General features: G+C 52.2%; 2 protein-coding genes across 3 annotated transcripts in view; both read right to left on the minus strand.

Annotated features, from left to right (window-relative positions):
* USP21 (ubiquitin specific peptidase 21) lies at positions 1-6,808 on the minus strand. Of its 2 annotated transcripts, none has more exons than XM_047839972.1 (13): positions 6,723-6,808; positions 4,488-5,111; positions 3,608-3,667; positions 3,314-3,434; positions 2,994-3,105; positions 2,664-2,819; positions 2,088-2,152; positions 1,744-1,847; positions 1,466-1,552; positions 1,106-1,184; positions 765-872; positions 544-658; positions 1-370 (listed from the first exon to the last, which is right to left on the minus strand). In XM_047839972.1, exons 2-13 carry the CDS (start codon positions 5,088-5,090, stop codon positions 280-282), a joined length of 1,701 nt encoding a protein of 566 aa, XP_047695928.1. In that variant the 5' UTR covers positions 5,091-5,111; positions 6,723-6,808; the 3' UTR covers positions 1-279. The 2 variants fall into 2 exon arrangements, with proteins under 2 accessions (XP_047695928.1, XP_047695927.1); XM_047839971.1 differs by lacking the exon at positions 6,723-6,808 and adding an exon at positions 5,933-6,647.
* Positions 6,759-14,811, minus strand: part of UFC1 (ubiquitin-fold modifier conjugating enzyme 1) — a 22,885-nt gene continuing 14,832 nt past the window's right edge. The window contains exons 2-7 of the mRNA XM_047839996.1: positions 10,279-10,929; positions 8,407-8,474; positions 8,104-8,167; positions 7,732-7,808; positions 7,400-7,490; positions 6,759-7,196 (exon numbers count right to left, since the gene is read on the minus strand). Of these exons, the coding sequence (XP_047695952.1) occupies positions 7,116-7,196; positions 7,400-7,490; positions 7,732-7,808; positions 8,104-8,167; positions 8,407-8,474; positions 10,279-10,401 (504 nt within the window). The 5' untranslated portion in view covers positions 10,402-10,929 and the 3' untranslated portion in view covers positions 6,759-7,115. The remainder of the gene's footprint in view (positions 7,197-7,399; positions 7,491-7,731; positions 7,809-8,103; positions 8,168-8,406; positions 8,475-10,278; positions 10,930-14,811) is intronic.

The raw sequence follows: 14,811 nt of genomic DNA on the forward strand, positions 1-14,811 counted from the left end.
TTTTTCTTAATAAATTTATTCACAAAAAGTGAGGTTGTAGAGGGTCTGGGGGCTGTACACGGGCAGGGACCTGGGCAGCTCTGTACATGGGGCTGGGAGACGAGGGAGCCTCCAGGTGGAAGGGTACTTCTTAATAAAAAAAATAATGGGAGCTACAACCACCGCCTCCCCCCTCCCCGATTAAAAAGACACAAAAATAGACGTCTCTGAGGTAAATGGGGAGCCTGGGGCTTAAGGGTGTTGAAAGGGCGTCACAGGTGCCAGGGCGTAAAGGGGGTGTCACAGGCACCGGGGTGGCTCCTGCATCAGTTGGTAGAACAGCACGTAGCCCTCACTGGACGCCACCTGGTTTTCACTGACAGGGGAGACACTGGGAGGAGGGGAGAGGGGACGGGGCTTGTGACCGCTCCTGGGTCTTCCCTCCTCCCCGCAAGATCAACCTGGGGCATCTAGGAAGAGCACCCTGCCCTTCTGGGGCTTCACATGGGGGACAGGGGAGCGGCGGTGGGGATGGGGCAGGAATGGGGGGGGGGCGGGTCTCACCGAGAATCATTGTAGACGTGCCAGCCAGTCTGGCACCGGCACAGGGCCGTGTAGTGGCCGTAGTGGACGCTGCCCGAGTGGTTGCAAAGGGCATACAGCTGATAGATGGGGCTTCCTGTAGGGTGAGAGTCGACCACATTCCAGGGCCAGAGCTGGGCCCGCTCCGCCCGCTCTCCCTCCCCTTCAGAGGAGCTCTTCAGGACCTTCCCTTCCAGACTTACCGGCTTTGTCACTGGCAAAGTCCCCTAGGCTCAGTCGCTGCAGCGGGAAGTCTACACCTACTGAACTTTTCTTGATGGAGCCTCGGGAGGCAGAGAATCGATTAAGATCTAAGCCCTGGTTAAGGAGCATGTGCGTGGCGGTGGGGGGGGGGTGCGGGGGGCAGAGGGCATTTGAAGGGGACTGAATGCTGTCCATTCCCCTCTGGGAGCAGGGCAGGAAAAGGCGGAGTGGCAGGCTTTTCCTAAGGAAAACTCGATTGCCAAACGTCCAGCGTCGGCAGACATGGAAAATGAGGGGGGCCAACCGGATGGGACAAATAAGAACTTGAAGATTAGGATACGGAGCACGAGGATTCGGGGGAATCTTTGTACTGTCAACTTTTTGGTACTTCGTGTTTTCTGCCGACATCGATCACACACCTGAATGAATGTCAAATAACGTCCTGTTAATGTGCTCTGCCCCTCAGCCGGCTTTTCTGACACCTTAACTCACACATTTACCACGACTTCCCATTACTCCCTTCACCCCGGGGCCACTCCCCTGCGCCCTAGGATTCCTAGGCCGTATCTGAGAGCCCAACACAAACCCAGACATACAAATATTATGCCCGTATCAAAGCATCATGCGACCCCTTTTACTCAGATGGGCCCCCTCCCCAGGCCTCCCACCCTTACTGTATCCCTTGTGGAACCCCACATACTGGAGCATTCTCTGACTCCAGCTCTTCTTCCTTGGTGAAAAGGTTGAAACAATCCCGCAGAGATACCTTGCCCCCGGCAAATCCTTTCTGGGGGGGGGGAAACAGGAATGAGAGGTCAGCATGTTCTGGATTTGCTTCTCCAACTCGTCTCCATCAAGCCAGGCTTCTTCAGTGCTTCTCCAGACACCCACAGGGTTCCCTCCCACGCTCTGGGGGTGGGCAGGGACGGGTCACAGAACCCATGTCCCATCCAACCCTGGAATCCTCCGGACTCCCACCTTGGGGATGGGCAGGGACAGGTCACAAAAAACCTCGAAGGTCGTGGAGCGATACCCACAGGCCTGGCACTTGAGACAACTTTTCAACTGGCCCACAAACAGGTCTAGACAGAAGCGAAGAGGCGGGACAGACAGTCATTCTGGGATGCCAGAGGTGCTCCCTTGGCCCCTCCTCTCTTCCCACCCCTCTTCCTGACCCTTCTTTTCCTAACCCCCTCGCCCCTCGTCTGCATCTTCAACCCTCTAGTCTCGCTCCCACACCCCTTCATGGTATCGGGCTTTCTCCCAAGCCTGCACCCCTCCCCCGCGCTGATTTGCCCACGTGGCTTTGCCCGCTTCCGTACCCACAATCTTGCTGTCTTCTCGCTCCAGGTAACGCTTCCACATTAGGTTGGCTCGGTCATCATCACTGCCACAGGTCAAGGGAAGCGAGGAGCACCCATGAGACGGCGGGGACACCGGGGCCCCCCAACACCACGGAAACGACTCACGCAGCCCCGCACCCCACCCACCCCCAGCTCCTTCTCTACATTTCAAAGAAGCGTCAAAGGAGTAGGTCAAAGGAGTAACGCTTCAGAAGGCTCAGACGGCTTTCCGGGGAAATCCAAGGTGAGGGAAAAGAAGGGAATAAGGAAGGACAGGGAAAGAACAGCTGTCTTCACCTGGCTTGAAACGCTTTAGGTCCCTGGTGGTAAATTATCCCCTCTGCCCCAACCCAGGGCCATCCCAGCACTGCCCTCTGCCTCCGGCCGTACCCTTGGCCTCCCTCCCTCCTCCGACCTCTTCGCTGCTTCTCAAACCAGCTTCCGGGCTAAGCGGTTCCCTGGACCCTACATCCTCCATCTGGACTAGCCCAGTTCTGTGTGGGGTGAAGGCTGCCAAGCGTGTACGGGAAGGTGAAGGAGGGAGAGTGACCTCACCTCAGCTCCGGTTCTTCTAGCAGAGCCCCCCCGCGGCGGGGCTGAGAGGCAGCTGCACCACTGGCCAAGATGGGTGCAGCCCGGCGGCCGCGTCGGTTGATTTCGAGGTGCAGCCGCTCCATGAGGAGCTTCAGGAACTCTTGGGCATCCTGCTGGCTGCGGCCAGAAACAGGGTGTGGGCCACCGACCCCCACCTGGTCCCCAGACACGACCCCCCGCCCGCACGTCGGTCCCCACTTCTCGGATGAAGGACATCCGAGGGCCCCGACCAACGCCGCCAGGGCCCCTGCTCGGCCCAGAGAGGAGCCTCCTCCCCTCCGGCTCTCCCACCTGTATCCAGAGAAGGAGGGAACGTATTTCTGGAAGACAGCTCGGAATCGGGTGGGATTCACAGCTTCACAGGAGTCAGGATGCCACAGGGCACCGATCACATCCGCAAAGGCTGTCGGGGCAGGCGTGGGGAGACCAAGGTTAGTGACCAGAAGAGGCGGGCCAGGGGCGGCTCAGAGGGCAGAGAACCACCTCTAGGGAAGCAGGCAGCAGGAAAAACAGATGGCCAGATGCAACGGTCGGGGCCGCCACGACTGGCAGGCGGACCCAGAGGTCGGGGAGAGGACCCGGAAAGGGGGGAGCAAGAGGTGTTGCCCTACCTTCAGTGAGCTCTTGCGCTCGACCCCCTCCAGGCACCTCTTGCCGGAAGTCCCTCCGCAGACAGAAGTCCCGAAGAGGCCGAGTGCTGCTCAAACACTGTAGCACTGCATTCAGGAAGCACTGGGAGGCGCGAGAGACACGGCCATCATTGCTGCAGACCACTGACCTGACGCCTAGAAGGGCTTCAGTGCGCTCCTTCCCCACCTCCCCCAGGTCGGCCCCCCCCCCGCCACCCCCACCCCGCACCATTTCTCATTCCCGTTAGGGAGGAAGGACAGGAGGCTGGCTCTCACCGTGTTCCCCAGGTTTCGCAGGCCAACGTGACCAGAGCCCAGGAGCAGCGTGTGATGAGCCTGGAAGGTCAGAGTGGAGTCAGCGGTTTCCCATCTATCCCGCCCAGCACTCGGACCTTTCAACAGCATGCCGCCCACCGCTTCCCCACCCCTGCACCGCACCCCCAAGCTCCACCCTCTTTCCCCCACCGGGTACTGGGGGCTCCCCTACCTCACTGGCCATGAGCATGTAAGCCCATCACAGCTGCGCGCAGCACGGACTCGGCCAGGGCTGTCCCACCTGCTCCCCACTTACTCGCCTGCCCAGCTGGCCGGCGCTGCCGCTCCTGGGGCAGCTCCCCAAGCACGGGCATGGCGGCCCAGCCGCTCCCCATGCCCACCTTGCTTCCCCCAAGGCTTCCCCCACTCCCGCCCCCCCGGGGCCCCTTCCTGAGCCCTCTCCTGATGGATACAACTGCAGTCAACCTAGCTCACTTAGCTTGGGAAATGGACAACCACCCTAACTCAGATGCTCTGAGCCCGCCTCTCTTCAGCTCCAGAGATTAATTAGGCCCAGGCAGCATCCTAGGAGAGAAGGGGAAGCAAGGGAGAGTAAGGGCCCGGGGACCGGGGATGCAGAGAAGAATTCCAAATGGTTGGGTTAATTCTCTGGGGACTGAAATGGCACACCGTGCTGGGGACTCACAGACAACCCCGAAAAAAAGGTCTGCGAGGCTCGAGGGTACTTAAGTAAGGGAGAGGAGAGTCCCAGCTGCTGCAATGAGGGGCTGGGAAAGGAACTCGGGGAAAAGAGGGAAAGGAAAGCCACCTGATGGCAAGAAAGCTGGAGGCACAGAGGAGCACGGGCACGGAAGGCCACGGGTGCCGGACAAGTCCTCACCATTTTGTCATCGGAGTAGAAAGACTCAGAGGGCCGGGCCGATATGACGTGAAAGGAGCCATGGGAAGTAGGGGGCTCCGTCCGTATACTGAGCAAGGTTGGGGGACCGGGAAAGCCCCCGAGGCGGCGGAGAGAAGCGCTGCGTCTCAAAGCCGGTGGCTCAGGCCGGAGCGCCAGGCGGCTCAGCGCAGCCCCGAGCTCCCCAGCGCCACGGTGCCCTCCCAGGGCAATCCCCATAGGCCGCAAGTCCCCACTGCTCACAGACTTGGAACGGGCTAGGTTGGTCCTGGAAGGGAGAGGCAGAGCCACGGTGGTCGGGGGTGGTGAGCCAGGCAGGGGAACTCCATGATCTGCCCGAAGGGGTCCTCTGGGGCGAGGGCCTGAGGTCCGACCCCGTCCCAGCTCCAGTTTCTTGAGCCGTTCCTCAGGGGGCCCCGGCCGGGGAGGCAGAGGTCTTAACATGGGGTTCGGCCCAGGGGCTGGGTTTCGGCGCTCCTTGCTTCGGGCCCGTGGGGCAAATGGTAGCTTGGATCCCACTCGGGGCTGGACATTAACAGGTGGCTCTCGGGTCCGGCCCAGGCGGTGCTCAGAGGCCTGGGGCATTGTGGACACCACAGGCTGGACCTGGGAGGAGAAGAGAGGGTCAGTAGTTGCACGTGGAGGGAGGTGGGAACCTAGGTTACCACACTAGCTTCTACATACTCCACAGGCAGGAACCCCGTCTGTCATGTCAGTCACTGTATCCCCAGCACCTCGCATCGTATTGGGCACAAAGTAAATACTCAGTATCCGTTGAGTAAGTGAATGAATGACAGCAGCCCCCCGCGTTGGCTCTTTCTGTATTCCTCGTCCCCTTCCTGCAGAACACAGCTTGACTGAAAAGCCAAGGATAGTCTCGATCTCGGCGGTCTTTATGATCTAAACGCTCATGACGAGGGCCCCCATACCCGGCTAGTCAACGGGAGGTGCCCTGGGTCACTTAGAACCTCTGGACAAACGAGGGTGTGGATGTAAGGAAAACAGCCCCAAAGACAGCGTCCCACCCTCAAACCCCTGCCTGCCCTCCGGGCTGCACTGAAGCGGACTAAATGGGTGCCTTGCGAATCACTCCCTCCCCCACCTCTGAGCTGCAACGAGGTGTTGGGGCTCAGGGGCAGTGGCGGGGAGGGAGGTCGAACAAGACCCTCATCTCCGCACCTCTCCCACCACGGCAGGGCTTCAGCCGGGTCCGCCCCCCTCGAGGGCAGAAAGGCCGAGGCCGCTGATTGGCTACGGGGTCCGACGGCGTAGTCCCTGCGGTCCACGGATGCTGTCCCTCCAGCCCGGATCCCCCAGGCCTGCTGGGCCCCCCGCGCCCTGCCTTTGTGGAGGGCGTCCTTTCGGGTCTGGAGCGGTCTTCCCGCGGCCCCCCCCCCCCCCCCACGCCGTAGCGCCCCGGCCCGTACCTGTCCCCCGGTGAGGCGACGGGGGAGGCCAGCCGGGGCCAAGCCCCAGCTCAGGGCCACCCCCTACTACCCCCGTGCAGCCCCCCCGAGGGCCGGGCTGCAGCTTTAGCTGCAGCTGTTGCCCAGATCTCTCCCGCCGCAGGGGCCGCCGCCATCTTTGTTGGTCCCGCCCGGCCACCGGCCACCGGCTTCACCGCCTCTCACGGCGCCTGCGCACCCACACTCGGAATCCACCCACCTCCTTCCTCGGCGCTTGCGTGAACCCGCCCCCTTGGCTCCGCCGCCGACACCATGGAAACGCAGCCAACTTTAGGACCGCCGGTTCCCAGATCTGCTTTGAATGGTTTTTAAACCGTCTCTCCAAAGCAAGTCCCTGCAGCCATAGGGGTCCTGTGACCATAGGGATGAAGATCCGAGGGTCGTAGGATGGCCCGCAGGCTTGCAGACAGATCCTTGCCGGGGAGCCCGGGTGCCAGTGTGGGAAGCTGCGATGCTTGGGTCCGGCCCGCAGACCGGCGGAGAAGCATCCAGCACTCCACACAGGGATGGGAAGATCCCTGGAGGGCGGGGAACGCTGGTCCTGCAAAACCATTCCTCAGGCATCTTGCAGACCAAAGCAGTAGGCACCCCGCTAAAGGACACCAGCAGATCTCTGCAAGCAGATCTCAGCAGGAGGGAGAGCAGTCAAGATTTCCTTTCATTTCCCAGCTCCTCACCACAGCACCCCCCATCTTCCCCTCCCTCCACACTGAGGTCGTCGTACATGTGCCTTGGGTCTCAGCCGGCTCACCGTCTCTTCACAGTCACCAAAGAGAACCACGGGTCATCAGAGGAAGCAGCTTTTATTGATGAGTTATCTCCAGAGACCAAAAAGACTATGCACCCACTTTCCAGCCTGCTTCCCATCCTTCCTGGATCTCACATTGTTCCACCTGGGGAAGGGATATGAATTGCCTTGGTTTTCCAAAGCCCCCGTCTTTCCCCTCCCTGTGTAGCCTTAGAAATTCAGTGGCGATGGTGTTGTTTATTTTTTTCAGCAATGCCTGATGCGGCTGCTTAGTAACAATTATGGGTGGAGGGGCTTGGGGGGGAAGCAGGCGGATGAGTAGGAGTGAGGCACAGAAACAGGAACAGAACATAGCCCGTCAAAGGTCCCTCTGTCCTGCCTCAGTGGCTTGATCCTTCATGGGTTGCCTTTCTCTTTATGCTGAATCACGCCCTTCTGAATCAGATCGGGGATTTCCACTGCCAGCCATGGACCCAGCTGCAACACAAGGGAGACCCTGTGAGATTACTACCACCGAGTCAGTGCCTCTTGTCCCATCAGAAGCTCCTTCCTAGACAGATTTTTATGAGCGTGCCCACGGAAAACACTGTTATTCCCTGTTTACTCTCAGTTGCTTTTCTTACATTGCTCAGTGCCTAATTCCTCTCCCTCCCCTAATATGCCAAATATCCCAAACTTACCCCCAGAGCCATGAGATGAGCTAGTCCAAACTTGGGCACGTTCCTGGCCCACAAAGGCTTAAAGTGATCAGTCAGGCATATTTTGCCACCCCTATGAGAGGGACAGGAGGAAGAAGGTGTTGACATGCAAGGTTTACCGTAAAGCATAGCAGCCTCTTGGAAGCACAAGATGATAGCCAGTGATCAGAATTAGGCCCAAGGTTAGCTGAGTACTTTGCCCAGGTGCGGTAGAGGGGAGCCTGGAGGCCTTCTAGGCGCTAGGACAATTGTTGTCTCCCAGAGGTCTTCCCTAAGGCCTCTTAGACCTTTTCTCGTCTCCTTTTGAGTCCTACCTGTACATCTTTGCTGTTTTTCCATCCAGTTCAGGGACTGCAATTTCTGGAGCAGTAGTGGGGTATGTGATAGGAATCTGGAGGAAATATAAGGCCTTAATGACACAAGCATCGGGATAGAAAGGAACTAATCTAATCACACGTATCTCTTGGTTGAACTGAAATGTGCGACAAACCCCCCAAGCAGCATGCCGACGCAGGGATGCTGGACATGGAGAGGAGTAGCTGTCCTCTATGCTTGCTCCAATCCTTAGCGTTTCCCTCCCATTTTGAAAGTTTTCTCTGGTTCCTCCAAGAAAGGTTAGCTTGTTAACAGCCACCTAATCCCTCCCCATCCACTAACTTCCATATTTCCCATTCCATCAGACTTACGTCAAACTCAATGTCAAACTCATATTTGAGCAGGTCATGGATGTACCAGCATTTTCCAAACCACCTGTAACAAAGACCAAACCTCAGTCCAATCTGCCCATTCTTCTCGTGCTCAAATAACATCTTCTTGGCTTAGGTGATCAGCCTGGGAGACTCATGGGATGGGAACTGGGGCACTCTGGACTGTGGGCGGGAGACAGCTAACAGGAGGCAGGGAAGGCCTGGCAGTGGGCTTTGGGACATTAAAGTGCTCAAGCCATGTAAGATTCCCACTCCCCCAAACGACCAAGAGGGTCTGCCTACCGAGTCCCTTCCTTGTTGGACTCCAGTCGGAACCAATCATTGTCGGCATTCTTGTTGTTCTCCACGTACTAAAAGCAGAGAGTGAGGTCTTTGAGGAGGGAGTTGAGGCCAAGGGCAGCCTTCTTCCCTCAACAGAAAAGTGTGTGGTTACTTTCTTAGTGTGTACCCAACTTTTTTTTTTTTTAAAGCTCATTTATTTTGAGAGAGCATGCACACAAGTGGGGGAGGAGGAGAGATAAAGGCAGAGAGAGAGAGAGAGAGAGAGAGAGAGAGAGAGAGAATCCCAAGCAGGCTCCTCGCCAACAGCGCAGAGCCTGACTCGGACTGCATCCCATGAATCATGAGATCGTGACCTGAGTCAGAAGCTTAACCAACTGAACCCCCCAGGTGCCCCTGTAAGTTGAAATGTTTACTTTCCCTTCACAGGCACCTCAAACTCAGCATTTCCCCCGGTCCTTCAGACCATTTCTCCACTGCACCAATTTCGATGACCGCATTCACTCAGTCATGCAAACCAAACCCTGGGAATCATCCTTGACCTTCCCTCTCCTCTCCTCTCCTCTCCCCAGACCTTCACGATGTCCTGCTGATTTTACCCTTTGAAGGTTCTTCAAATCTACCTCTTCTCTCTATCCTAACTATACCCATCCAGCTTAGATCATCACCTTTCTTTCGCCTGGATTAATGACAGCCTCCTAAATTTGCTTCCTCCCTTCAATCTCATCTCTTTCAATTCCATTTTCCTCTCCACTGCCATTGTGACTGACCTAACCCCAATCTGACCATGCCATCCCTCAGCCTAAAATACTGTAAAGGCATCCCAGTGCCTACAACAGAAATTTCAAGAGCTCAAGCCGATCTCTCCAGCCTTGTCTACCATTCCCCGCCATACACTTGACGCTTTAGCAACTCTGAACTGCTTCCATTTCTATGTTTCTTCATAGGCATCGTGCCCTTTCTAGCTTCTATGCTTTTGCTCATGCTGTTTCTTTTCCCGTCAACATCTTTCTCTTATCCTCATGTTGATCAGATTATGTTTACCCTTTCAGTCTCAGCTCAAGCACTGCCTCTTCGAGGAAGCCCTCCCGGACAAGACCCAAGCTGGATTAGGTATCTCACCTTCTGCTCTCAAAACATCCTAGCAATCTTTCCCTCCCCCTCTGCCGCCCCTTAACGAATTGTGATGGTTTGTTTCTATCCATCTCAGCAGGCTCCAGCCTATTCGGCTTTGGATCCCGTTCCTAGGTGCTAGCTTACAATAAATGTGGTGGGTTTTTGTTTGTTTGTTTGTTTGTTTGTTTGTTTGTTTTTTAGCGAATAACGTGCTGCTGCCCTTTGAAACAGAGGCCACGGCAAGGAAGACAAACTTTCTTCCTTTTCCACAGAAGGGAGATGAGCCGGGAAGATAGCTCATTCCTGACTGTGAGCTTCACTCCTCAACTCTTGGCAACTAACGCCTGAATTTTCAGCCTTAGCCTGTGCCTCCCTCAGGAAGAGTGAAGGAAGGAGCAGAGCGATGAGCCAGGGACTTGGAGCCCCAGGAATCCCTTTTGACTGCCTCCCCTCCATCCAGGAGGGGGACACCTTTTGACTGCCTCCCCTCCATCCAGGAGGGACACGTCACCTTCCGGGGAGGCGTATCCCTAAGACAACTGCTGCTTTGGCCCCGCCTGGGCTCCCAAAATGAGTTTCCTTTGCCCCCTCCCCACCATACCTTCCTAAGCGCCCCCAGCCCCACAATCGTCCAGTTTCTCTGAATTGGGGACTTAAACTTTATAACCGGAAGCGGCTTCCACACGGAGCGTATTCCCAAGGACACCCGATTACCCGCAACCCTTCGGCGACGCGGTCGGCCGCAGAAGCACAACTAACCCGGATAAGAGACTGATATTCCTCTTTGAGTCGCTGCACCCACAACTCACGATCTCGAGGTCCGGCGTTAGTCTTCAGCACCGGGATCTCAGACACCACACGCCGGGTAGCCTCGTCCGCCATCTTGGACGAGGGCGCCAGAGAAACGCGGAAGTGGTACTGCCTGCAGTTTACACTCAGGGGGCCGCCATCTTTACTGTGGGAAGATGGGCTGTTGGGCTGCCTTCGGACTTCTTTGAGTGCGGTCTTTATTTTCTTGTAACGAAGACAAATTTGTCACCTGGTCACTTGCTTGTGGGTGCAACGGAAAAAAAGAGAACGTAACGGATTGCTTCTTAATATGGTACCTATTATTTAAAAAACCCGCAGATTGCTCAACGGGTGACTTCCGCTCATGCTCAGAGAAGGAGTTTCAGAAAACTCGGCCGCCTTCCCAAACTTGGGAGAGTTGTTAGAATTTCAGGCTGGTGTAGGCACCGTGCGGGGCACTGTCTTCCTGAAACGCGCTGTTCACGTGTTTGGATAAGCTTCCTTAGCTTCCATGTAGTTCGGTTCAGGTAGCAGGGGCAAAGCAGTCATCCAACAGAAGGATATTGAACTCGTGATAATGATTGGAAACCATGGAGAATCAAAGTATACACACCCTCGGTCCTGAAGAATTAACACAATCGAATTAGAGAATTCTTAATAAGTGCCCAATCAGTTTAAAGATCGCAGGAAAACTTGCCTTAGTCTAGCCTAGACATTTTTTTGATCTGGATTTAAATCACCCAGGAAGGATTCTGGTGCATGGCACACAGTAGGTATCTGTATTTTGCAGAATTTTGTATCTTCCTGTTGGCTTTTCAACCCAAACACAATTTTGGCTTTAATTTACATATCATGTTTACTCCTTTAATCAGCCTGTGGCAGTAATTTTGAATCAGATTCGTCAAATTCTAGCGTCCATTTACAAAGCTATATCTTAATTATAAGCATGCTATATCTTCATTTCTAATGGCCGTAACTCCCAATACAATGTTGAATAAAAGTTTTGAGGGCATACATCCCTGCCTTGTTGTGATTTTAGGAGGAAAAACATTGGCTTTTTTCATTATGATGTTAGCTGTAAGCTCTTCATAGATGGCCCTTTATCAGGTTAAAAAAGTTCCCTTCTACTGTGGTGTTGAGGGTTTTTTATCATGAATGGATGTTGGATTTTTTCCAAATGCTTTTTTTATATGTGTTCATTGGGACGATAATGTGATTTTTGTCTTTTATTAGCATGCCATATATTTCTTTCTTAAAAAAAAAAACATTACATATTGGATAAAGCTAAGGCAAAGCCTTGCAATACTTTACTAGCAGCCTCTCTTCTCTGGGAAGTAAAGATTTATTCCCTTTTGGGTGTAGGCACTGTGGAGTGGTACAGATTACAGAGATTAGGAATGAGGCTTTGCAATTTAATTGTCATATGACTTTGGTGATGGGGTGAGGGGACGATGGGCAAATGTAGGTTAAATGGTGCAAACTTTCTTTTTTTTTTAAAGTTTTTTTTCGACGTTTATTTATTTTTGGGACAGAGAGACACAGAGCATGAACGGGGGAGGGGCAGAGAGAGAGGGAGACACAGAATTGGAAACAGGCTCCAGGCTCTGAGCCATCAGCCCAGAGCCCGACGCGGGGCTCGAACTCACGGACCGCGAGATCGTGACCTGAGCTGAAGTCGGACGCTTAACCGACTGTGCCACCCAGGCGCCCCGATGCAAACTTTCTAATAAAAAGAATAAATTCCAAGGATCTAATGTACAGCATGATAACTGTAGTTGATGATATGGTATTGTATATTTATTTGAAAGTTGTTGAGAGTAGATCTTAAGCATTCCCACTACACACCCTTGCACACACGCACACACACACACAAAGAATTAACTATGTGCGTCAACTATGTGAAGCATGTGTTCATTATCTTGATCTTGGTAATCATTCCACAATGTATATGTGTTTATAATCATCATGTGTATGTATATGTTTGTGATAGATATACATGCATGTATATCAAATCATCACTTTAAATATATACAAAAGTAGTTGTCAATTACTCCTCAATACAGTTGGGGGAAAAAGATTTTGGAGAGTAATTGTGCGAACAGTATTTTCTCACGTGTAAAAGGAGGGTACTGGGGCGCCTGGATGGCTCAGTTAAGCCTGCAGCTCTTGATTTCAGCTCAGGTCACAACCTTGCAATTTGTGAGATTGAGCCTTGCATCCCAGCTCCTGCTGAGAGGAGCCTGCTTGGGATTCTCTCTGTCCTCTCTCCGCCCCATTCTCAGTCTCTCAAACAAATAAACTGAAAAAAAAAAGTTTTATTGGTTGTTGTTGTTTTTACAGTTCTGTTGCTATGTTTTATTAAGTGTTTATTTATTTTTGAGAGAGAGAGAGAGAGAAAACACACAAGCAGGGGAGGGGCAGAGAGAGAGACACAGAATTTGAAGCAGAGCCTGACAAGGGGCTCAAACTCATCAACTGTGAGATCATGACTTGAGCCACAGTCAGATGCTTAACCAACTGAGCCATCCAGGTGCCCCTGAAGAAAAAATGTTTTAAAAGGAGGATAGTACTGCTTATAGGGTTGTAACTATAAATGCAATGTCTCTTTGTTCATTCATTCATTCATTCATTCACATAATAGGCTTTCAGGATGAAATTCAGATGAAATATATAGCAGTAATTTTCAAACCTTCTGTAGTAGCAGAGCCAAATTTACAAACAAAATCTTAAGTTGGAATCTCAAAATACAAAAACGATCAATGCAGACCTGCCCTCTCTCAACTGCAGCCAGACCTCTAGTCCTTAGAATACTTCCTCTATGTTAAGGACTCATCACACTTTGTCAATTGTTTAATTGTCCTAAAAGACTGGGAGTTCAAGGTAGGGACTGTGTGTCTATCTGGTTCGTTGCTGTATTTCTAAAATGTAATAATGTACTGTAGTGCCTGTCACAAAGTAGGTGCTCAATCAGTATTTTTAAAAATAAATGAAAATCTGGGACATCTGGCTGGCTAAGTCAGAAGAGCATGTGACTCTTGATCTTGGGGTTATAAGTTTGAGTCCCATGTTGGGTGTAGAGATTTCTTAATAAATAAATATTTAAAAAATAAATAAAATGAATGAAAATCTTAGTGGGTAAGGTAAGCACCAAAAAAGTTGTCTTTTAAAATCTGAATCTTATTTTTGTTTAATTGTGTTGGAGAATTACCTTATTAGACCATTTAGTAAAAAGCAGAGTTCATAATGTGTATGAAAGTACAAAGAGCCATCCCTATTGTAGGCATAGTTGCAACTCTGTAGGGTATATTTACTTTTGTGAAATATTTATTTTTAAATTATGGACTTAAGCTCATTCTTGCTTTGTGTAATTCTGGTAAGTGATGAGAAGCTAGGACCTAGAAAACTGAGAGTATGCAGGCCTGAACTTCTTTTTTCACAGGAAGAACTCATTCATGAGCAAATGTTTATGGAGTCCCTATTACTTCCAGGCACTGGGAATACAGTCATGTACAAGGCAGGCAGAGTCCTTGTCCTCATGGAAATGACCCTAAACAGCTATGAAAAGAATTGATCAGGATTGATTGGATAATTCAAGTCTAGAACATTCACTGATGTGAGACCATTATTTTGATGGGATAGTACAGTTGGGTATATAAGGGAGGCCCCGAAAGTAGTTGAAAGTCCCATTGTCAGCCATCGTAGGAAAAGGTAGCTCCTGGACGGAAGGAGAAATAGACCACGGATTAGAGAAGAAATTGAAAGTTTTCCCTGCTCTGGTCTTTATGGGGTTGGTCCAGACTCCAATATGCTGGAAGACACCTCAAAATGGTGAAGGGAATGCTGGCTCTATTAGAGGGAGGGAGCCACCCTAAAGAGGATACGTGCAGATGGGCAGCCAATTTTGGAAATTTTCCTGTTATTGCCTGGCAAAGAATTATCATAAATTATAACATTGTCTCCGTTATGCCGTGGGATAACATTGTCTCCGTTATGCCGTGGGAAAAATCGAGTCCGCACTTAGAAGCACTTGGTAAGGAGAACCATAACAACTAACGTTTATATAGTGCTCACTATGTGCTAGGCAGTGTCCTAAGCATTTTGCAAAATCAACTCCCTTACATCTGGCCACAACCTCAAGGCAGGTACTCTCATTGTCCTCATTTACATTGGAAGAAAGTGAGGCACAGTCAGCCTCCATGAAAGAAAGCCCTGGGGCGCCTGGGTGGCTCAGTCAGTCCTACTCTTAATTTCAGCTCAGGTCATGATCTCACGATTTGTAAAATCGAGCCCCGAGTTAGGCTTTGTGCTGACAGTGCAGAGCCTGCTTGGAGTTCTCTCTCTCTCTCCTCTCTCTCTCTCTCTCTGCCCCTACCCCCACTTGCACACGCTCACTTTCTCTCTCTCTCTCTCTTTCAAAATAAATAAACTTTGAAAAAAAGGAAGGAAGGAAGGAAGGAAGAAAGAAAAGAAAGAAAGAAGGGAAGGAAGGAAGAAAAAGAAAAG

This window comes from Prionailurus viverrinus, chromosome F1 (assembly GCF_022837055.1).
Source record: "Prionailurus viverrinus isolate Anna chromosome F1, UM_Priviv_1.0, whole genome shotgun sequence".
Taxonomy (NCBI): Eukaryota; Metazoa; Chordata; class Mammalia; order Carnivora; family Felidae; genus Prionailurus; species Prionailurus viverrinus.